Below are 24,683 nucleotides of genomic sequence, written 5' to 3'. Positions count from 1 at the left end.
TTTGTTTCCCCGCTTGGTTCAGTCAGCTCCTGTGGGTCAGTCAACCTGGGAAAGTCATGACCTTGAGTGAGGCAGTGCTCTGCATCTGAGGCTGACTCTTAAGTGGTGAACAGTTTGAGGCTGTTTGCTGAGTGTACTCCCTGCTACTGAGCAGCAAGTTCCCCTTGAAGGGGCATGGTGGGGGCAGAGGGCGGGTCATCTTAGTGTCTACAACATGCATATTATATTTAAAATTCAAGTTGAACTTTGAGTTCACAAAGTTGAGCACAGATGCTAGTAAGAGTATTTATGGAATGAGAAAATTTGGTTCAGGCTTTGCAAATATGTTATCACTGTTATTTCATGGTATTGGCTACTTTTAAATCTTATGAAGATAGTTTCTGCTTGGTCAATTTGGCCTGGAGGTATGTACATTCATAATATAAGCTATATTTTATTGTTCATGTTTACCATAGAGTCTCTTAAGTAGCTAATGACATTTTAATTTGACCCCTATAAAAGATACTATTTGTTTGATTTACCCTGTTTTTCTGAAATTTTGAGCATATCTCCTTTTTGAGAATTATTTTGTCCTCTGCCATAGCTCTGCTATTTCTGTTCCATATTATGAAAACTTCATAAAAGTCTACTTAAATTATTCTTTCTTTTGTGGGGCTTCAAAATTGAGAGTTATCTAAAGAATTGTCTTAGCCATGTTTAATTTCTTAGATTCAGTTTTAGCATTGTCTTGCGGATATTCTAACGTTTTCACTCTAGCCTTGTTGAGTTTCTGTCTTTTTGCTAACCAGAAAGCAATATGAAACCTAACCAGATGACTACCAAGCTTGCAACCTGTTAAAAAGACACAGTAGTACAATATTAGTTTCTTCTAAAATCTTTGTATTTGATATTCCTTAACTTTTGACTCTTTCTTTTAGATGCTTGATTTGCCAAAGTACTGTGAGGAATGATGGGGAGTAATTTTTTTTTTAATAGTTGTATAACAAACTTGATGAGTAGTTTGTTTCAGTTTGTTTCCAGTTTAGGGATTACATTTTTTATTGATTTATTTAATTTTTTATTATCATACAGTTGATTTACAATATTGTGTTAGTTTCAGGTGTGCAAAATGATTCAGTTATATATATATATATTTTCAGATTATTTGCCATTAAAGGTTATTACAAATATTGAATATAGTTTCCTATGCTATACAGTAAATCCTTGTCACTTATTTATTTTATGTATAGTAGTTTGTATTTGTTAATCCCATACTCCTAATTTATCCTTCCCCCCCTCCATTTCCCTTTTGGTAACTATAAATTTGTTTTCTATGTCTGTTTCTGTTTTGTATATCAATTCATTTGTTTTATTTTTTAGATTACACATATAAGTGGTACCATATAATATTTGTCTTTGTCTAACTTGCTTCACTAAGTATAATATTCTGTAGGTCTATCCATGTTGCTGCAAATGGCAATATTTCATTCTTTTTTATGGCTGAGGAGTATTCTGTTATGATGGGGAGTAATTTTTATCAATCTTAATTCTGAATAGCAAACCAAATAGGTTGAGACAATTTTGGTGGACAGCTTTTGTCTGTATATATGTAATCAACTTCCTCCAACTTGTCTAAACTCCAAATTGTAATACTCCCTGATGACATAAATTAGTACACAAGAGTGAAAAACTTTCGTAGGATAAAGAAACTAGAATTATTTTCCTAGTTGAAATTGAGTAGTTTGACTCTATCAGCCAGTTGTGGCAGTGACCTAATAAGATAATGGATGTGAAAGGACTTGGTGACTTTGTAACATGTGCATTTAGGAGATAGTCGGAATAGTGTTCTTCTTTGGACACAACTTTAATCTGAATGAAGGTAGAACTCACATACTTGAACTTTTCCAGACATACATTTTAATAAGATTAGACAAGCATATAAACAAATTATATTAAAAATTAATTTAAGTTCCATTATAATTATATTCAATATAGTCTTGGAAACCCAAGTCAACTCAACAAGTACTTATTATGGGGCTTAATTGTTTATTCTAACAATTCACCCAAATGATACACATTGAAATTTTCTCATTCCTATAAACTGGATGATGAGAATATCCTTTTTGGCGTTTGAGCACGTAGTAATTGGAACCACATTATTTCTAATGTTATGTGGATTACTAATATTTATAAAGGAATTTATAGTTTGTAAAATGTTTTTGTCTACATTTTTTCATATGATCTTCATAATCCCCCTGTAAAGGGAAGTGCTCTTATTTTCTTTGTTATTCCCATTACTTAGGTTAGAGAAGTTGTGACTTTCTCAAGATCACTCAGCCACTAGGTGGTGGAATTGAGGCTAAAAACCTGAATTTCTCCTCCCAAACCTAAAACATCACTTTGCTTGAGAAACTAAGGAATTACTTTAGGTGTGTTTGGATTGGAACAAGATATTCCTACCCTGAGCTAAACCTTGACCCACATATAGATTACATTCTCTGTAGAAGCCACCATTTTCTATGCACTAAGAGCCCATATTACCCTGGGCCTTGTCTTCCATGTCTTCTTCAGCCTGATGCCCTTACTCTTCTTTAGCCTCTTCCCCAGTGCCCATATGTCTGTACACACACACACACACACACACTATCACACACACTCTCTCTCCAAAACATACATTTTTCACACTATTGACTCAGAACTATAAACTGTCCCGGATTGTTACGAACTAAACGTTGCTGTTGAGGGACTTCTGAGTAACATGCATATTTTAACTGTAATTTGGGTAGATGTTTTGGTTCTTCTTAAAGCTGTGGTACCAGTTCAATTACTGTGTTTTTGATTGCAAGTAAGCTTTCATGAGCTGGATTTCAGAGCCTGACTTAGCATAGATTCTTTGAGGGACCAAACCAGCTCCAGGGGTCCCAGGGACTTAACCCAATTTTACTCGTCCTGTGATATGTTTTGTACTTTCATCATTACATTCAGAATGTGAGGTGGAAAGGCCTTCTGTTGCAAAATAATCTATATCTAGGTCCTATTTAATACCTATCTAAAAACAAACAGATGTAGGAAACTAAGGCTTCTGTGTATCTTTGTGTACATTTTATAAGTGCTCATGCCATATTTTGAGCAAATAGGGCAAATAAGAAATATTCTACTGTTTCATGTTTTGAAATGCTCACTGGATAAAGATTACACATGACAAGTTATTTATAGCTTTATTTATACATAGTGGATTCTCTGTTGGAACCATAGAAAGGAAGAAGATATGATAATTGCTTTGTGTAGTTTGCGGAATGAAATTGCAAACTGAGATGTTTTGAATCTAGTTTATATTGTAACCATTTCTAGGAAACCATATTTAAACAGCAGTGGTTATCATGAAGTATACAGCATGTCAACTGTGTCACAGTTCACATCAGTAAAAACCTTCCACCACTTTATTCCCTATAACCTAACCTCCATCAGATAATACTAAATAAACTATGTCGAGTGCACGTATTAATATACATACATCAAATGTATCAAACGGCTTGCTGGCTGCATTTGCAGTAGTGTTTATCTGTGGTCATGCATGTTATAACTCTGAATTTTTATGAGGAAAACTAAATTGAGAATTTATAATGTTCCTGATTTAGTTTCACCAGCTGTGCCACAGCCAAGGAAAATAACTCAAGAAGATAAAAATCTAACAGTGAATAAGAAGGCGATAGGCAGTTTGCTTCATGCTTACCTGCTTTGTATCTGCTGCTATAAAGTTTAGGGTCAAAGATAATAGTTAGTAGTCTCCTAACTTATATATCATCACTTCAGTGAATTGCAACGTGTGTTTTTGGGTTGTCTTGTATAAAATAAGCATAATGATTATTAATTGATATTTGATCTTGGGAGTCTTAAAAATGATTCTTTAAAATGTGAATTGTATTTTTTTCCCTATATCTCTTACTCATTTATTTGTGAATTTGACAAATATCCATTGAGCTCCACAATGTATCAGACATTGTGCTAGGGACAGTCATGATACCTGTCCTCATGAAGATCAAAGTCTTAAAGGGGGAATGTGTTATTAAACATTGTAGAGCAGTTAGAGCTTTTTATCAAGTTTTATTGAGATATAATTGACATATAACATTATGTGTATTTAAGACATATAATGTGATGACTTGATTTATGTATGTTTTGCAAAATGATTACCACAATAAGGTTAGTTAACACATCTATAACCTCACATAGTTAGTTTTTTTTTGTTTTGTGGTGAGAACTTTTAAGACCTACTCTCTTAGCAACTTTCAAGTATACAGCACAGTATTGTTAACTTTAGTCACCATTGCTGTACATTAGATCCCCAGAATTTTAAAATATGAATCTTGAAAATGACTCTAGCATCAAAACTATTTTATAATTTCGCCTTCAGTGAAACAATCACAATGAAATAATAATAAAAATTGTTCTGTTTAGAAATTAGACAATTTGAGGCCAGTGAAAAATAACCTAACAGTTTACATTTAGAAGAAAACTGAATTGGCAGAGGGATAGAGTAAAAAAATGCAAGAAGTCTCCTATAGATAGTTAATTTGGTTTTGGAATTGTTAGCAAAGAGCACTGTATGGAATCTCTATCATCATGAACATTTCTGTTTCATTTCTGCTACAAGATGGTAGATAATGAGTTGCCGGAGAAACGTGTACACAAACTTGTGGGACTTGACAGATAAAACTAATTCCTGAATGTAAATAGATAACCCTTACAAATATTGCTTTTTCTTTTTTTGTTTTGCTGTACGCGGGCCTCTCACCGTTGTGGCCTCTCGCGTTGTGGAGCACAGGCTCCGGATGCGCAGGCTCAGCGGCCATGGCTCAGCAGCCATGGCTCACGGGCCCAGCCGATCCGCGGCATGTGGGATCTTCCTGGACCGGGGCACGAACCCGTGTCCCCTGCATCGGCAGGCGGACTGTCAACCACTGCGCCACCAGGGAAGCCCTTTTATAACAGTGTTGTAATGATCAGTCTGGGTCTCATATATTTTATTTGTGGCACTTTGGTAGTTTCATTTGGTCACGAGAGAGTAAGCCCCACCCGGGCCGTGACCATGTTTTACTCACCATTGCACCCTGGTGTCTTGCACATTGCCCACCCTATAGACAAAAATACGTGTCTTGAAGGAATATAGACATATTTCATCCATGTAGAATTTACAGAGTTTTGAGTTACCTATTCACAGAAGAAAAACAACAGCTACTTCCATGCTAAGTGAAAATGCTTTCCCAGTCAAAAATAGTCTCATATTTTAGTTATTCCTAGGTTAGGAAACTTCACATTATTGAGAAACAGTAATACCACTAGTAATAGCAATGATCAGCTGTACACACCTTCTGTAATATTACTTCTCAACCACTATTATATGAGCTACACTTTATAAATGAGGAATCTGAAGATTTTTGAATATTAAGTGATTTGTCCCTGGCCACAGAGCTGTTATTAAGTAGTGAAGCTAGGATACATTTACAACATTAAAAAAATATAAACCAGCATGTGTCGGACACTTAATTACGCATCAGGCACTATACTAAATGTTCTACATTTAACCTCATTGTAACACCATGAGGGAAGCATGATTATCATTTACATTTTACATATGTGGAAAGTGAGAGAAGTTAAATAATTTGTCAAGGACACATGGCTAGTTAGTAGTAGAGCCAGAGGGCCCTTCCTCTTATACTACCCCACCTACAGTTAGAATTGAGATAAGGGCAGCATTGCTTTATGACGCTGGGAATGTTCATAGTTTAAAAATATTATTTTAAGTATTATTATTATTATTTTAAAGCATTTCCTGCTCTACTCTGTTAATTATAAAAATGCCTCAGTTTTTAAAGATAATTGTACAATATACCTCTGAGTGGAAACTGAAGTTTGCTTTTTGGGTAGTAAGTAAATCAGTCAGAAGAATATTCAATCTTGTTTATCGCAGTTTTTATGTTATTTCCTTAACAGTATGGATTGACTGTTTTAATTTCATTTAATTTTTTTCCACTGTATGTGTTGCATTCTTTTCTTTTAAACTTTAGGAATAGTGTTTTGGGTTTTTTTCCCTGTTTGTGGGCACCCTGGGAGAAACTATTTATAGTTTAAATGCCTTCCTTTTGGCCAAGGCAGAGCAGCATTAGATTTTAATAAATCGTAAGTTTATATTACGATTGTTTACTGGAGTGCCATTTATAGAGTATGGCTTCCAGACATAGAATTTGACATAGTTTTTTTTTTTTAAAGGGTTAATTTTTTCCCTTAAAGTTGTATTTTGAATTACACTAGAGGTAATTTATGGCTACCTTAAGTATTTTTCTCCTTCTGCCTGTCTGCATGTCCCGGGAAAAAAATATTCTGACCTTGTGCATGACATGCTGACAGTTTATTTTAAAAGAAATGTCAAGTTTTAGAAACTACATGGAGATATTTTTAAGAACATTAGATGATAGGGAACTACACCTAAATAGTAAGTTTAGCTCAGTTCAGTTTAGCAGCATTAGGTGTCTGTGTGTATAGTGTTGTGTTTGGTGATATGAGAGACATCAAGATGACAAAAAGTTGATACCTTTATCCTGGGGCTTGTAATCTGTTAGGTGACCCAGACAAATACATAAATAACTATAATGCAAGGCAGGCTATGATAAGTACTACGGCATAGGCATCAACAAAGTGCAGTGGGAAATCAGGATAGAGAGATTAATTCCAATTGGGAGGATCTAGGACTTTCTCATGGAGTAGGTAGGATTGAGTAGAGCTTAATTTATTGCTTTCATTCATTCTAGACTGTCTTCTGAAGATTGATGTCTATTTCCTTGAGGTCTTTAATTTTGTTGCCAATTTGGATAAGCATGGCACACATCCAGCAGGGAGGTCCAGATGAAAAAGAAAAGACAACAGCCCTGAAAGGTACATACTTAATTTGCTTTTTCAGGATATTTTCATTGTGCCTAAGGAAGGTATAGGAATATTTAGGTGACCTTACATTCATTTCAATTCTAAAATAAGAATATCAGTACTTAATCTATTTGTAATTATTTGTATACCGTGACTACCTCAGTGTCTGAGATATAGTATGTACTCAGTAAATAAATCATAAAATCCTGTGATTTTACAGATGTAAGAATTCTTAATGCTTTTCTTATTCCAGGTCATGTATTTAACAGTAAAACTAACACTAGTGGTCTCTTGAGTCAAGACTAGTGCCCTTACCATATTTTTGTTGTTTGAAATGTCATACTAGGTTAGGATAATGATCCTGTATTGTCTTTGTGGCATTAGCTCTAGGGATATTTTATGAGATTAAGAAAAGTTAGATTAAGAAAAGTGCGGGAAAAGCAGGTTGTGGTGGCGATGGTGGAAAGCAAGCATTAAGTTTTTGACATATTAAATATTAAACTGAGATGCCACTTAAACATCAAGCTGGAGAAGTTGAGTGTAGAGTTGAGGGCATTTGGGTTGGAGATAAAAGTTTTAGGAATCATTAGCATAGAGGTAATATTTAAAGTTATGGTCCTAATTGAGATCACCAGGGATGTCACTGTAGCCAGAAAGAGAAAAGGTCTGAAGATTGAACCGTGGGACATCTCGATCTTAGGGTCAGGAAAATGAGGAAGAACTAGCAAAAGAGGCTTAAAATGAATTTCTAGTAAGATAGGCTGAGACCTAGGAGCAAGAGAGAGATCCTGAACACGTAGTGAAGAAAATGAGAGTAATTACTTTAGTAATGATTATAAACCAGCTTAGATGAGGACTGAGAATTTAACTTTGGATTTGACAGTGTAGAGGTTATTGATGGTCTTCACAAAGAGCTTTTCAGTGAATTGATGGAAATGAAAGTCGTATTGGAGAACTTCAGTAGAGAATAGGAAGAGAGGAATTGGAGACAGTTATAGACAACTCTATAGATGGTTTTACTGCATGTATGTATGCTGCTGAGAATGACTTGCACACTCAGAATAATGGTTAATTTAGGAAGGAGGATAAGGGACGTGTGTGTTTCCATCTAAATAAACTCGCTGGGTTTCCACTTAGATAGCTTTTGTGCATCTTCAACCTTACTTGATAATGCGAAAATTTGATCTCTCAAGTTGTGGTTCCGATTTACACTTCCACAAGCAGTATGTAAGAGATCAGATGGATTTTTCTGGATTTTAGAGTTAGTACAGTGACATTAAAAGAATATGGATAGGGTCTAAATATAGAACTATCTGGATTCAAACTCATTTTTTTCCCACTCACCATGAAACAAATTGCTTAACTTCTCTAAATCTTTTTCTTCATTGGTACAATAGGAATACAATGCTTAGCACACATGAGCTTGAAATGACTAATGAGGGAGTCAAATTGAAAATATTAGAAGATAAAATGGCAAATGCATAGTAAAGTGTATTTTAGAACAAATTGACAAACTGAATAAAACTTTGTCCCTAAAACAGTCCTATTTTCAGTTTTTTTTTTATGGATTATGGTTTTGATGTCATGTCTAAGGACTCTTTGCCTAGCCCTACTTTGTGAAGATCTTCTCTTATGTTTTCTTCTAAAAGGTTTATAGTTTAGATTTTACATTTAAACTAATGATGCATTTTGAGTTAATTTTTATGTAAGGTATGAGATTTAGGTCAGGGTTTTTTGTTTGTTTGTTTGTTTGTTTTGCCTATTGATGTCCAATTGCACCAGCACTGTTTGTGAAAAAGACTGTGTTTCTGCTATTGAATTACTTCTTCACCTTTGTCAAAAATAAATTGGACATATTTCGGTGGGCTTATTTTGGGGTGTTCTATTTTGTTCCATGTATCTGTGTCTGTCTCTTCTCTAATTCATACTCTCTTGATTACTGAACTAAATGGTAAGTCTTAAAATTGACTAGAATGATTCTTCCCACTTGATTCTTATTCAGAATTGTTTGGCTTTTCTAGGTCCTTTGCCTTTCCGTGTAAATTTTAAGAGTAAAATTGTCTATAACCACAAAAAGATAATTTACTGAGATTTTGATAGGAATTGTGTTTAAACCTATAGACGAATGTGAGAATTGACGTCTTTACTATATTGAGGTTTCTAGTCCATGAACATGGAATGTCTGTCATTTATTTAGATATTTGAGTTCCTTCATTGATTCTTTGTAATTTTCATCATGTAAGTCTTACACATTTGTTACTAGATTTATACTTATTATATATATATATGTATATATTTTTGGCTGCGTTGGGTCTTCATTGCTGCTTGCAGTCTTTCTGTAGTTGAGGCAAGTGGGAGCTACTCTTTGTTGCAGTGTGTGGGCTTCTCCTTGCGGGGGCTTCTCTTGTTGTGGAGCACAGGCTCTAGGCGCATGGGCTTCAGTAGTTGTGGTACCCGGGCTCAGTAGTTATGGCTCGTGGGCTCTAGAGCACAGGCTCAGTAGTTGTGGCACACGGGCTTAGTGGCTCCGCAGCATGTGGGATCTTCCCAGACAAGGGCTCGAACCCGTGTCCCCTGCATTGGCAGGCGGATGCTTAACCACTGTGCCACCAGGGAAGTCCTTTATTATAATTTTTTTAGAGTGATTGTAAATGGTATTGTGTTTTTAATTTCAATTGTCACATGTTTACTGATAGTTTCTGGAAATATAATGAAGTTTTGTGTGTTGATATTATATTCTGTGACTTTGCTGAAGTCGCTTATTAGTTCTTGGGGTTTTCTTGGTAGATCCTTGGGATTTTCTATGTAGACCATCATGTCATTTGCTAGTTGGACAGTTTTATTTCTTCCTTTTCAGTCTTGCTTTTTTGCACTGGCTAAGACATCCAATGCTATGTTGAATAAGAATAAGGAGAATGGGGCTTCCCTGGTGGCGCAGTGGTTGAGAGTCCGCCTGCCGATGCAGGGGACACAGGTTCGTGCCCTGGTCCGGGAAGATCCCACATGCCGTGGAGCAGCTGGGCCCGTGAGCCATGGCCGCTGAGCCTGCGCGTCCGGAGCCTGTGCTCCGCAACGGGAGAGGCCACAACAGTGAGAGGCCCATGTACCACAAAAAAAAAAAAAAAAAGAAGAATAAGGAGAATGGACACTTTTTCCTTGCTCGCTAGGGGTAATAGTGAGTAGTGCCACTCCCATTTTCATCCCTTAATTTCTAGACCTGTGAATTCTGGCTGTGGGAGAAATAGCACTGTATTTTGGACACTGATTCAGAGTATATACAGCCTTCTAGAGAATCTTGTTCCAGCCCTGCAGGGTTCTGCCACCCAGCTGGCCCTGTAACTGAGTCTTCAAAAGGCAGTCCACCATTCTGTCAAACTAGCTGCTTCAAGATGGTGGGGAGCATGTTAAGACCAGTGAGTTCCATGAGCATGGGCCCATTGCCACCCTTCTTTTGCTGTAATGTGAGTTTCTTGATCAGAAACAATGTGGTGTGGAATACCATGATGGTGGATAAAGCCTTCTGTAAGTCCACGGGTAGCAGATTTGGCAGAAGCATTGAGTGCAGGGACGGCCAGTCTGTATCCAGAGAAAGTATCTATTCCAGTAAGAACAAAATGCTGCCCCTTTCATGATGGAGGTGATCCAGTGTAATTAACCTGCCACCAAGTAGCTGGCTGAGCACCCCAGGGAATGGTGCCATGTTGGGGACGAAATGTTGGTCTCTGCTGCTGGCAAATTGGACACTCAGCTATGGTTGTAGCCAAGTTGGCTTTGGTGAGTGGATGTTCATATTAACTGAGCCCCCATATGACCTCCTTCCTTGCCACCATGGCCACTTTGTTCTTGAGCTCATTGGGTGATGACAGGTTTGACTGGTGTCCACAGAATGGATCACCCTGCACACTTGATTTTTAAAATATTCCTCTGTTGAGGTTACCTTGTAGTGAGCATTCACTTGGGACACAAATATCTTCTCATCTTTTGCTCATTCAGGGAGGTCTATCCACATACCTCTTCTCCAGATTTCCTTGTCACCAATTTTCTAGTCGTGTTCCTTCCAGGTCCCTGACTGTCCAGGCAAACAATTGGCCACAGCCCGTGAATCATTATATAATCACATGTCTGGCCATATCTCTTTCCAAAGAAATGGAACAGCTAGGTGCACTGCTCTCAGTTCTGCTCACTGGGAAGATTTCTCTTTACCACTGTCGTTTAGGGATATCCCCAAAAGGGGCTCTAATGTTTCAACTGTCCACTTTTGGGTGGTGTCTGAATATCATGCAGAACCATCTATAAACCAGACTCAAGTTTTTTCTTCTTCTGTCAACTGATGAGGGCTTAGGTACACACTGATGGATAGAAGGCTGTGTAGCAGCAGTGGAGACCATAGGCATTTGGGCCACTTCTTCATGTAACTTACTTTTGTCTTCAGGGCCTACTCAGTCCTGATCACATACATACCACTTCCATTTGATGATGGAATGCTATTGTACAGACCCAATTTTATGACTTGGTGGGTCAGTTAACACCTAGTTCATGATGGACAGCTACATGGTAAGTTGGTAGCCCGTGGTTAAGTGTTCAGTCTCTACTCAGGCCCAGTAGCAGGCCAAGAGGTATTTCTCAAAAGGAGAGTAGTTACCTGCAGTGGATAGCAAGGCTTTCCTCCAAAATCCTCAGAGCCTGTGCTGTGAAGGCAGACGACTGATGTCCTAGCTTGAAGACAGTCATACAGAGAGTGGGAATTCTGTCTTACTCACCTTCTATTCAGGCCTTCAATGGATTGGATGAGGTTCATCCATATTGGAGGTGGGGGGCAATCTGCTTTACTCAGTCTACAGTTTCAAATGTTAATCTCATCCAGAAACACTTTCACAGACACACTCAGAATAATGTTTAACCAAATATCTGGGCACCCAGTCAAGATGACACATAAAATTAACCATCACACCATTCATCTGTCTATGGAAACTGGTTGCTTACTCCTTTTGGCTGTTGTGAATAATGCTGCTGTGAACAGGGGTGTACAAATATCTGAGTCTTTGTTTTCAATTCTTTGGGGTATAAAATGGTATTTTTATCCAGTTACTGCATATGCTTTGTTGAAGTTTAGAATTCTAGTTGCTAAATCACTTTAATCACCAGAGGCATGTTTTAGAAAAAACAGTTGTGTTACATCTGATATGTATTTAGGTTATAAGAATTCAGTTGTACTGTGTTTTATAGGCGATTGAAGGGATTTTCAATGGAAATGTTTTATTATACTTGATTTTTGCCTAATCTACTGCCTTTGGAACCCAGTCTCTGTAAAATGCAGTTATATAGCATTGTTTTCCTTTTACAAAGCAGAAAAATAATTTCTGACAATTTCTTTCTACGTGTCTTCTCAATGCTAATGAAATAAAAAAAAAATCTAGTTCTCCAGTTGACAGAGGAGAAGTTTGAGCAATGCGTATTTGTTTAGTTGTTCATTTTATCATTCAAAGGAACATTTTGGTCAAAGCCAAAGCATATTTCTGTATTCAGAAGAGTTTATCCTTTTTATAAGGTAATGAAGAGAGGGGGTACACCGTTTTAGAGTTTATATAGCACATAGAATAAAAGTATGGGGATTTTGAAAGAGTACTGAGTTAGGTATTGGGGAATAAATTTATTTTATTAACCCCACTTTACTATTAAGGTCTAATTTTGGGCGGGCCATTTTACCTCTCTGAGCTTATTTCCTTGTCTCAAAGACAGTGAAGATGATAACACATGCTACTACTGTATAGGGCTGTGCTGGTCAAGTGAGGTAAAGTATGTGAAGTCTTTAAAATGATATATAGATGTTAGATGGCATTTTATGATCTGAGCTGATAGAAGGAGAAAATGGATATTAGACATAATACAGCTGCTTATGTATTGGACGGTTTTTGTGTGTCTGATTAAAAGGTTTCTAAATTTTGAACTGTGGAAGATGACTGTGAAGTAAAGGAATTCAATTCATTGGAAGGAGAGATGTGAGAATCTTCAAGCCAGTTTTTGATATTAAAAATCTTCTATTTTACTCTGTTTTGCAAAGATTTACATGTTGTTCAGAGCTTTACTAATGAATCAGAAATTTGTCAGCATGTATCTCTTGGGCCCAGTATGCATACTTTGTGACATTTTTTTATTTTACTAGACAATTTGCAAACCTTTTTTTATAAACATGTTTGTATGCTGAAAATGGTATATTTTTGTGTGAGTTGAGGTTTATCTGATACAGCAGTTTGAAGAATTTTAAACAATGACTTTTAAATTTTTTTTTTACAAGTTTTTTGATGTCTTATCTTTGTGTCCTACGGAAAGACCAGAGTCTGGAGGTAGACAAACTATTTTTTCCTCTAGCATATTTTTATGATCTGTACAGATGGATTTGTTATATCTGTGTAAATGAGAGACAGAAATAAAGTGTTAATTCTGAGGTTCTTCTTTTGTTTAAAAGAAAGCGGGGACTGGTTTGCTATACTATGTATCCGAGGAGCTCTTTCTCTTCGGGAACTTGAGTTAGATTGAAAAAAATCTCAAAATCTAAACTTAAAAAACAAAACAAAACACATCTTTTGGGAACTAAATAAATTTGAAGTTTATCTTTAATTTTTCCGAGTTTCCATATGACACTAAGATGACATATAGTAAGAATTTTTGCCTCATCCCATGATGATAGCCTAAAAGAGATCATTAAATACTGTCTACAGACTGATTTTAGGGCTGGGGCAGGGAAACTACGAGATAAGCCTGCAACACCTTGTAGTAACAGGAGGTAAGGAAATGCTCACAAAATAAAAAGATGTGACTGAGGAGCCATGCCGACTGTATGTACTGTGGTGTCCTGGGTGGGATCCTGGCACAGAAAATGGACATTAATGGAAAAACTGATGAATAATATCTGGGCTTAGTTAACAGTAATGTACCAACATTGGTTTCTTCCTTTTGACAAATGTAGCCTTGTAAGGTAGGATGTTAACAATAGGGGAAACTGGGTACAGACACTATCTGTACTATCTTTCAACTTTTCTGTAAATCTAAAAAGATTCAAAAATAAAATGTTTATTTACAAAACCTTGGTGACAGTTTTTTTAATTATGTATAACCAAATGATGTGAAGAATAAAAACTGTTTTGTGTTAGCCAGTTTTCTCCAGTTAGCATGTTTTAGTTTAATATTATGATCTTCTAAATATTAAACTAAAACATGATTTTAGATTACTCTAAAAGAATAATATGCTATATTACCATTATTTTTATTTTTAAGTTCCCTTATTCATAGTAGTTTCATTTATATGTAAGATTTAGTGACCTTTTAAAAGTCATATTAACATCTGAAACTTTTAAAATGATAGGAGGTTAATAAGGTACAAATTAATAGCTGTATATTTTGAAGGGAAGAAGTTAATAATTTACCATAGTGGTACATAGGATCTAGGTTGTGATTGTTTTGAGAATTATGGTTTTGAAAGTGCTTATGTTATATTGATACTGTACCTCATCATAATATAGCACTTTGGGAACTTAAAAATGTAATAATCTTATCAGTTAAGGCAACACATAAAAAGTAATCTAATAGAACAAAAGAATACTTAAAATAATTTAAAATATAATCTTTGTTATCAACTATGAAAATGAATATAAATAAATTTCATGTAATTTCTTTTCTAGATTTATTATCTAGGATAGATTTGGATGAACTAATGAAAAAAGATGAACCACCTCTTGATTTTCCTGATACACTGGAAGGATTTGAATATGCTTTTAATGAAAGTAAGTGGTGTATGCTATATGCAAGATTTGTTTAACAATGCTAATAGAATCATAGGACAGATATTATTTGCTACTTTTATTTGCCAGCTAGAAAGTTTTATGTGTTTCTTTTGAGAATAATGTCTTATCCTTCTATGATGAAGTTCTTCAGTCAAGTAAAAGAACCAAGTAATAATTTCCCGTAGTTGTCAAGTCACTTAAACCAACGAACGTGAATTTGATTCAGCTTATGTATTTTCAGTTTTGAGTGTTCAGCTCCCTTGTATCCAGCTGGAACTCCCAATTAAATTATGTAGAAAGATGCTACTATTTCACATGTTATTTAAAATGAAATGACTGGCAATAATTATCTGTGACAATATTTTAAAGCATAATACTCAATTCCATGATTTTTTTAGGCAACATCCTTATTGTAAAGTTTGTTAATTAAGTTCTGAATAAAATAAGCTTTGCACTTGGGATTTGGAATAACATACCATAGATTGCAAGGATGTTTCTGGAACAAAGCACAATTAAACTCTGGATTAATAACATTGTAGTACTTGAAGGATAATGTTATTACAGGCCAGGTAGCATTTGAATTGCAGCTTTCTACTTGTTGCCCTGCATTAACTAAATTGGTGATTTGTCATCACTGTGTTTTTTCAAAATTTTACATGCAGTTATTTTATTCTGTTCACATTGACGATTGTCATACAACATACAAAAAGTACAAAAACCCAGTTCATTTTCTAATACCAGGTCAGAGCCAAGTTGCAGAAGAGGACTGTACAGTAAGTTACAAGAAGAGTTCAGGTGTCCTGTACAAATCATGCTGCCTGTCGCATGGTGTATTTAAAGCTGTACATATTGCCACGGGAGAATGTCTTGTCTTTGCAGCGTCCATATAGTTCCTGCCGATGAGGCCTCCTTAGATTCATGTGTCTGTACAATATCAATTATAGGTGTTAGAACTTATAGTGACAGTCTCTGTGTACTAGAATATTAAATGAGTTTAAACAGAGCATATTAGAAACTTTGATCTCTTTTCTGATACTAATTTTCATGTTTTTTAATAAAGGATATCTAATGGCAAAATATGTGTGAGTAGTAATATTTTGTTTTTAAAAGAAATTTTATAATTTAATTAACAGAGTCAAAATTGCTCTGAGACTAATGTTGCCTCTACCCCTCTAAAACAATTACCAGACTCCTCTTTCAGAACAGGGATTGGGGGAGTGTGTTGGTACTGCGGGTAAATCATAGAACTATGTTTGCTTTATGGATAGAGGATATCAGTTTTCACTGAAGTCTGTCTTTCATCTTCCTTGAACATTTCTTAAAGGGAGTGAAAAACAAAGAAGCAATACACTTTTCTCTCTCACTTTCCTATCAGATACATTCATACACACATCTTTGCTTACATTTTTATACCCTTGCATGCACATGCTCTGTACTTACACACTTTCAGACACACCTACACCTTTGCACATGCAAGTGTACTTACACATGAATGCATATGGACCCTTGCACGCACCTATCATTTATTTTTTAAATATCCTGGACACTGTCTTGCATAAATATAGACTTACAGTATGAGGCAAAGATTGTTGCATTCCAAGGAGAGAATGTTTTATGGATCTTATTTTTAGCATGATACAGTTCAGGGTTGAACTCAGAGTGAATAGTGAGTACTTTTTCAAAGAGGTGAGGTTCTGAAACCAGGAAACTGGTTTCAGTATTAAGCTGCTAAAAGGGCAGTTCTAACTTAGTATCCCCAGAGACTTTTTTTTTCAGGATTTATAATAAAAAAACTTTTATGAAAGCTTTGAATTGAAACTTTCATTACCTGATTGAAGAAGCTTCTAAATTTTCTAAAGAATTTTAAAGTTCTTAGTTGGGTAACAGAAGAATTTGGATACAGAGTTCACCCTAAGGAAAAAAAAATTTGTAACGAAGGGGAAGAGATTCTTTTTACCTGCATCAAACTGATACCTTGTTCTTTCAAATCACTTTACCTTTTCAAATACTCTTTGTGTTCAAAATGCCTATTTAGCCATTCTCCAGTTGTTGGAATTGTATAAGGCCCAGCTCTTGCTTTGGAAGATGAAGGTGAAGACTTTTCCCCCTCAACCCACACACACTATATATACCTCTGTACAGTATTATGAGGAAGCACACTTTCGTATCACCAAAAAAAAATATTTGGACTCAGCAACAAACTGAGTTTGAATCTTGTCTTCCATGATAGCTGATATTTATTGTACTCTTACTACATGCCAGGAAGTGTCCTAAATACTTTAAATTTATTAATTTATTTAGGCCATTGATAGCTTATTTTGGGTCTTAGACTCCACCACCAATCTGATAAAATATATGGATACACTTCAGAATAATGGGCATTTGGGTATACACAGGAAATTTTACAACTGAATTTTTAGGACTCTAAAATAAAATGTCCTAAGTCAGCCCTTTGACAGTTGCTGAAGAGATTTTCCAAACGTTTGAGAAATACCAAATTTGCAAATACAACTATAACATAAGTGATCCAGGTTATCTTTTCTGGTTAAGAATGCTTACTTTCTTTGCCTCTTTACCTTCTTTTCGCTTTTAATACTAGAGTAGCATTGACATGTATACACTACCAAATGTAAAATAGGTAGCTAGTGGGAAGCAGCCGCATAGCACAGGGAGATCAGCTCAGTGCTTTGTGCTGACCTAGAAGGGTGGGATAGGGAGGGTGGGAGGGAGACGCAAGAGGGAGGGGATATGGAGATATATGTATATGTATAGCTGATTCACTTTGTTATACAGCAGAAACTAACACAACATTGTAAGGCAATTATACTCCAATAAAGATGTTTAAAAATATATAAATAAAAATAAAATCAATGAAAAACAAAAAAAAAACCAACAAGCAAACAAAAAGTACTAGTGCTGATAGTTGGCTGTTTTGATAGGGCTTATTTTCCCTAAAGTATCAAAATCATTATCACTTTATGAGAATTATTATGTCCAAAATGAACAGAGAATTAAAAAAAAACCAAACCTCTCTTTGAGATGTAGTTATAAGTATCTATATCTAACTACCTAAACTCACTATCTAGGTAAGTCAGTTCCCCTTCACACAGCAGTCTCATAGAAAATACATTTAAAATTTTAGTGCAGCAATATTACACATTACTGTACGTCATGTACCTTTAAGGTTGCTTTAGTCAAAATGCCAAGTGCTAGATTTGCAGATGTCTTCAATCTGCTTGTATTGGTATGCTAAATGGGAATTTCCCTGTCCTAGAAAGAAAACTGTAGATGTACCTTACAATTTACATGGCATCGTCTGACCATAAAAGAGTGTTATAATGAGCCAATGCAGTGTCTCATGTTGAGTATTAACTTTACAAGTAAGGATTAGCCCTTATTTTATATATTAAAAATACCCATTTTATATGTAGTAAAATTGATTCATAAAAATAATGAAATAGTTTTACTTAGAGTAGTATATTTCCTGGCTTTAGTTTCAGTGCCACAGCTTTCCTTTCAAGTCTTTCTTCACTCTTGCATGTCCTCATTGGATAAAAATCAAATACTAATAACTCCATTCAGCTTGACCATGTCCCTCTTCTGCCCCTGAAGTCTTTCTTGTGCCTCATTGCTCTTAGGATAAAGTCCAAACCCAGTAGTTTGGGCCTTCTGCTATTTGATTCCACGTGTCCTCCAATGTTATATTATTTTATTTGGTTCATACTCTTTTTGTTTCTTTTAAACTGGGTTGTTCACCATTATTTGAACTTGCTGTCATGTTTTTTCAAAATTCTGTTTATGTTGTCTGAGTAGGGGCGGGAGGCAAGGTGTTAAAGCACTTGGTCTGTGGTCTGTTTCTCTCTTGAATACCAGGGGAATGCTTCTGGGGAAAGAAAGAAGACAGGTGGCCTGGTCTGTGCTATGAGGAGAATCCTTATCCATGGAGTATTTTGAGCAGGATAACTGGTTTGGCATTGCTTATGGTTAAACAAACCTATAATCTGTGGATATGTAGGGCATGTTTCTCTGAAAAATATCACATGAGCAGTACAACTCTCTGGCACATAAAATGGAATTGTTTTATAACCAGCATGCTCACCAATGTGTTAGGTAACTCATGTGCCCCACTTAGAGACATCACCTATTCTGAACCAGAGAGTGCTATCCAGTGAGAGGATAGGCCCTGGGAAGACATGGTCAGGCTGTTCCAGACCTGCTTTGCCTGTGCCTCTTGATTGCTTATACCCTTAAAGTTATTAGTAAAGTTATTAATTATCAGCAAAATCTCTGAATTGTGTGAGTCTGACTTGACAGTCTAAACCTGTGTTGGCTCACTGTCTCTCTCCAATTTCCGTTTTAAATCTTACTTGTATTTCAAGGCCTAGTTGAGAAATTTCACTAAAACCTTCTGAACCTATTCTAGCCTATAGGCATCCTTCATTTTTCTAAACTCATTTTAGACTTTATTATCTATGTGAATTGCCTGTAGCAGTTTTTAGACTGTTGACTTACTTCATTCTTGTTTAACTCTCTGAAAAGTTGCTTAACTTTTAAATGTTTATGCTGTTACTCCTCAGGTAGCCTCTAAGCTTAGGAATGGGGACCACGTTCACGGCTATAGCTAGCAAAAATCCTCATACGTTGTAGGCCCTCAAATATTGTTAATTTGCTTTGGATTAGAGAAACAAAGATCAGAGACATAGCATTTGAGTACTTGGGGTCATTCTTTTATACTATGTATATGTTTGCATCATATGGATATTTGAAGAAAAAAATCTGATAAAAAAATGAAACTGTTCTGAGAAAGATATTTTAAATTTTTATTAGACATTATTTATTTTACTTTCCATATTATTATAAATGTACTCTGAATCATAGCAATATTGTTTGTTTGTCTTCTAGAGGGGCAGTTAAGGCACATAAAAACCGGGGAGCCATTTGTTTTTAACTACCGGGAAGACTTGCACAGATGGAACCAGAAAAGATATGAAGCGCTTGGAGAGGTATGGTCGTGTATACAACTTCAACCTTGTGTTTTTCCAATTTTAAATAGTCAGAATAAAGGTTTTGAAGCTGAAGCAGTACATGCACTCTTTCTACAAAAAAGTGATTAAAAACAGTTTTTGCATTTTTAAATTTTTTGTGGTAATGCTAGAAACATATTTTCAGTTTAAAAGTTTATGCTTTTACATAAATATATCCTTCCCATGACCTTAATATTTTGTAGTGAGTCGTTATAAGGGGAACAAATTCATGCTAAATTTTCTATTTTTAATGTTTTTAGGAGCTTGAATCCTCTGCTGTGTGAGGAAGAATAAGTGTTCTTTTAAGTGCTTATCTAAAACAAAAAACAAAAATCAAAAGAGTTGCTTGTGTTAACTGTGTGAGGTGATGCATGTGTTCATTATCCTGATCTTGGTAATTTTTCTACAATGTATAGCAAATCATCTTATTGTGCACTTTAAATATATACAATTATAGTTGTCAATTATTCCTGAAAGTTAAAGAAATTACTTATGTATATGAAGAAGATTGATATTTGGCTAATAAATTGGATATAACCTACTTAATCTTTGACTTGATAAAGGATTAGGCCTTGTGAAACATTAGATACCTCACATGCTACCACTGGTAGGAACCTTTGAAAATGTCATTTGTCATTCAAGTGAATGTTTTGTTAAAACTCAAAGTTGTACTCATTGGCGTCATATTAAGTATTTTCAATAAAATGCATATGGACACATTTGTTTAGTGCGATAACTAAACAGCCACTTTACTTCTATAAAGAAGAGCTGAAGGTTTTATTTCTTTTTTGGCTCTTTAATAGAGTAGTCAAAATTAATAAATTAATTAAAATTAATAAAGTTAAAATTAATTATTTGGTTAAACAGTAGCATAAAGAATATATGAAATTTAGTTTATGTTTTCTGGGAGACAGTTTTCCTTGGATCTCTTCATTTCTGCACGTGTCTGAGCAAAGGCATTGACAACTTTTGTTCTGGACCATCTTTTTGAGGATGTCTGTATAGGAAACAGCCTTGGAAGAGAGAGATTGTGTCTTCCTCCAAGGCAGAGGGCAGATTTGTTTGTGTCAAGGTACTTTCACCTTCTTTCCCTACTAGTGGCAAAGGATGAGCAGGTTTGCTAGCAACCCCCTCGTTAAATTGGGCTTCATAAGTTTGAGGTTCCACAGCCATGATACAATGTCACTATGTGCTCAGCCTCTACCCTGGGCGTATCAACATTGCCTCTTTGGTATTTGAGGGGCAGGAGAAACAGATGAAAACATGAAGCTCATACTGCTTGCTGTAACCTGGGTAATAAAATCCTTTGTCTCTTACCCAGGAGTCTAGTGTCTTCTGGCTGCAACCATGAAACTGTAGTGGGCTAACTTTTTAACTTGCAACTCAGAGTAAAATCACAGACTCATGAGAGTTCTTGACGTTGTTCTCCAGCATTTGTAACTTAACTGTATTTAATGCCCTGAATGATTTCTACTGTCCATAAAAAAGAGTTTGCCTAATTCCACATGACTTAATTATGTGCTGCAGACTGATAGTATTTTTATTATAGAATATCCATACTATATGGCCTTAGAGAAGGACTGGGATTGTTTGTTTATTTTATTTTATTTTTTTTAATTTATTTATTTATTTTTGGCTGTGTTGGGTTTTCGTTTCTGTACGAGGGCTTTCTCTAGTTGCGGCGAGCGGGGGCCACTCTTCATCGCGGTACGCGGCCCTCTCACTGTCGCGGCCTCTCTTGTTGCAGAGCACAGGCTCCAGACGCGCAGGCTCAGTAGCTCTGGCGCACGGGCTTAGTTGCTCTGCGGCATGTGGGATCTTCCCAGACCAGGGCTCGAACCCGTGTCCCCTGCACTGGCAGGCAGATTCTCAACCACTGCGCCACCAGGGAAGCCCTGTTTGTTTATTTTTAATGGGGATTACATTTTACTCTTTTCCATAAGCCATGTACATTTGTTCACTGGGATAGGTGCTGTTCTCCAAACATCTGCATTTTTGACATCTGCATCTTTTTCAGTCTCAACCTATATCCTCCAACATCATCTTTATCAAAATCTAAGTAGTGTGTCTTATTAGATATTCCCATGTGTAAGTGATTCCTTTCTGAGATCTGAGATCTCCTACCTAATTCTTTGGACATATGGAGGGTCACAAAAAATTTTTAAACCTCACAGTCAACTCAAGACTTATGTCAGTATAATTCTGAAAGTTCTTGTATAACTGTCTACAGTTCCTAGAAAACAAATAAACATCATGTTTAAATTCTGGAAATATTTAGTACTTCATATTACCAATAAGATCTCTAGTTCCATTAAGCGAGAACCTGTGAAAAGCCTCTCACCACAATGTCCTAGATGTAGAAGCACTGAAAAATCTCCGTTCTCCTCAGTGATGGATAGGACGGAATTCAGAAATTTGAGTTTATTGCCTGGGAGGCTGCCTTAATAAACAGCTTTGGATATGCTTAAGATTTAAGTTTTAAGGAAACGAATTTTGACTTCAGGCTATAGCCTAAACCAAAAGCCCTTCTGTTTTCTTAAGTGTTTTCCTACTGAATATTGAGTTTTGTCTTGAGCTGAGAGGTACTATATATGTTTCACAACTGCTGTTTTAGTTTATGTGTATTTCTCTCTTAAGGAGATTATTATAGCAATCATTCAGTAGAAATTGTTTTTAAGACTTGCTCCTGAAATGCTCTATCATTTTTATGTAAATTAAACTTATTGTGTGAGTAAAATAAACTGAGATGTCATTTTCTTTTTAGAATGCAGTGCCATAAGTACACAAAAGAGTACTCTTTACCTTCAAATAGTTACATTTTTGTAATCAAATGCTTTTGCTAATATGTATATATATATTTTACTGTCTACATATAGCTTGATAAAAACATATAGCCTTTAATAAGTTTGGTTAATTTCTCTAAATTTAGAAAGATACTTTCAGTTTTAGGAAGTGGGAGAGTGGTGTGAAAGGGTAATTTTCAAAATAGAAGTCTTTAATGTATGTACATTGGAGCAAAAGGCCAAGGAATAACATTTCTGTTAGACACAGAAAGACTAGAAAGGCTATCATGTTACGTAGTAAATAGAATGGTAAAAACTCAGCATGTCAAATTTTCTCAACTGTCTCTTTCATGTCAATACTGAATTACTATTAAATGCAGAATTTGTAATCCAGCAGAAATTCTAATGAAAGATTTGATTTTCTTGCCTAATTTGGGTCTTTGCATTTCCTTTGATATTTGTTTACTTCTTTAAAAATTAATAAATTGTCAATGTGCTTATTAGTAAGAGGATAGCAGTGATTGGATAGTCTTACAAGCTTGGCTTTTTATTCATGGATAGGATCACACTTACAAAAAAAAGAAAAAGTAAGGGCATGATTTTTTTCCCTGGACCTAAATTAGTAGTATGTCTTGTAAAATAGTGGAAACTTACTGAAAAATATTGCATCAGAAAAAATGGAATTTATTGAAGAATGTAGGCCAGCAGTGTCTTTTGGGGTTTTTTCTAATGGCCATATTTAGGTACTTGAAATAGGAGCAACTTAAAGTAAAGAATAATAATATAAATTATTATTTTAATATTCAAATATTTGAATATAATGTGATTATCTGTGTATAACTATTACCTTCATATAAGGTGAAATTCTCACATCTCATATTGTGACAGAAACAAAGGTCTGGCTGTCAGGAGATCTGGGTCCTAGTTCTGGCTCAGCACTATCTGTGTGACTGGGAAAATATAAGATGAGCCTAGGACATCATCTTTTTCTGGAAAGCAAACATTTAGTCTAATGGAAGTATGTGAAGAGGACAGAGAAACCAACTTGAAAGGATTTCCTTTGGCCAAAATTGGGACAATTCGAGGGTAAAACAGAGTTAGGATTCTATTGATTATAAAACATTTAATAAAAAGTCATGATTCCATAACATTTTAAAAAAATGTAGTTAATGTGCTATCGTAAGATGAAAATTATCTGAAAATTGGTAATCAAAAGGAGAGAATTAAGTAGCTAGACTTTTTATTAGGAACTATTGTTCATTTGCAGGTGAGGAAGGAATGTTCTACTTTACCAAAGAATACTGGCTACTAAAAGTAAAAAAATATGACAAAATTAGAAAATCACCATAATTCTAAAGATGTTCCTTCAAGATTCCCATTTCCTGCTTAGTCAGTCAAACTCTAATCTAGGAGCTACTGTGAAGAGACTTTGCAGATGTAATTAAGGTTACTCGTCAGCTGATCTTAAGATAGGGAGATTGTCCTGGATTATCTGGGTGGATTCAGTACAATCACAAGAGTAATTAAAAGCAGAAGAGAAAGGCAGAAGAGTCAGTCACAGAAATTCTGCAGAAGAGGCAGGAAGAGAGATTCCAAGCATGAGGATTCAACACACCATTGCTGGCTTTGAGATAGAGGACCCACTTGCAGGAACCAGAGAGAGGCCTGTAGGAGCTAAGGGTATCCCTGAACTGACAGTCAGCAAGGAAAACAAGGATCTCAGTACTGCAGCCTCAGTGAACCGGATTTTGTCAACAACCTGAGTGAGCTCGGAACGGGCCTTTCTCCAGAACCTCCTGATAAGAGCCCATCTGGCTGACACCTTGATTTTGGCCTTGTGAAACCTAGAGCAGAGAAACCAGTAGAATCAACCCAGATTTGTGATCTATAAATTGTGAGATGCTAAATTGTGTTTAAGCTATTAAGTTTGTGGTAATGTGTTAGAAAACTACCACACAACCCCTTAATGAAATGATTGATTCAGATGAGGATCATGAATGTATACTAATTTCATTAGGTGAAAGGATGTGAGGGAATATTTGCACAGTGTATTTGTACAGAATATTTGCAAAGTATTTCCAAAGTATCACCTCACAGATTTCTTGCAATTGTAAGGGGGCAAAATATGTACCTTAAAATAGAGATCTAGCTGTCAGCACATTACCTAAGTGAACAAAGTTAGTATCACTATTTTA

General features: G+C 35.7%; 1 protein-coding gene across 4 annotated transcripts in view; it reads left to right on the top strand.

Annotated features, from left to right (window-relative positions):
* The window catches only part of ARB2A (ARB2 cotranscriptional regulator A), a 421,353-nt gene that overhangs the window by 23,690 nt on the left and 372,980 nt on the right, over positions 1 to 24,683 (top strand). For 3 of the 4 annotated variants that reach the window (XM_060296012.1, XM_060296010.1, XM_030847860.2), the window contains exons 2-4: positions 6,789 to 6,912; positions 14,580 to 14,681; positions 19,584 to 19,684. In XM_060296012.1, coding sequence (XP_060151995.1) covers positions 6,807 to 6,912; positions 14,580 to 14,681; positions 19,584 to 19,684 — 309 coding nt within the window. In that variant the 5' untranslated portion in view covers positions 6,789 to 6,806. The remainder of the gene's footprint in view (positions 1 to 6,788; positions 6,913 to 14,579; positions 14,682 to 19,583; positions 19,685 to 24,683) is intronic. The other variant, XM_030847879.2, reaches the window with a different exon arrangement.

Source organism: Globicephala melas, chromosome 3, assembly GCF_963455315.2.
Source record: "Globicephala melas chromosome 3, mGloMel1.2, whole genome shotgun sequence".
Lineage (NCBI taxonomy): Eukaryota > Metazoa > Chordata > Mammalia > Artiodactyla > Delphinidae > Globicephala > Globicephala melas.
The sequence above is the reverse complement of the archived record's forward strand: the minus strand, read 5'-3'. Positions and strand labels throughout refer to the sequence as shown.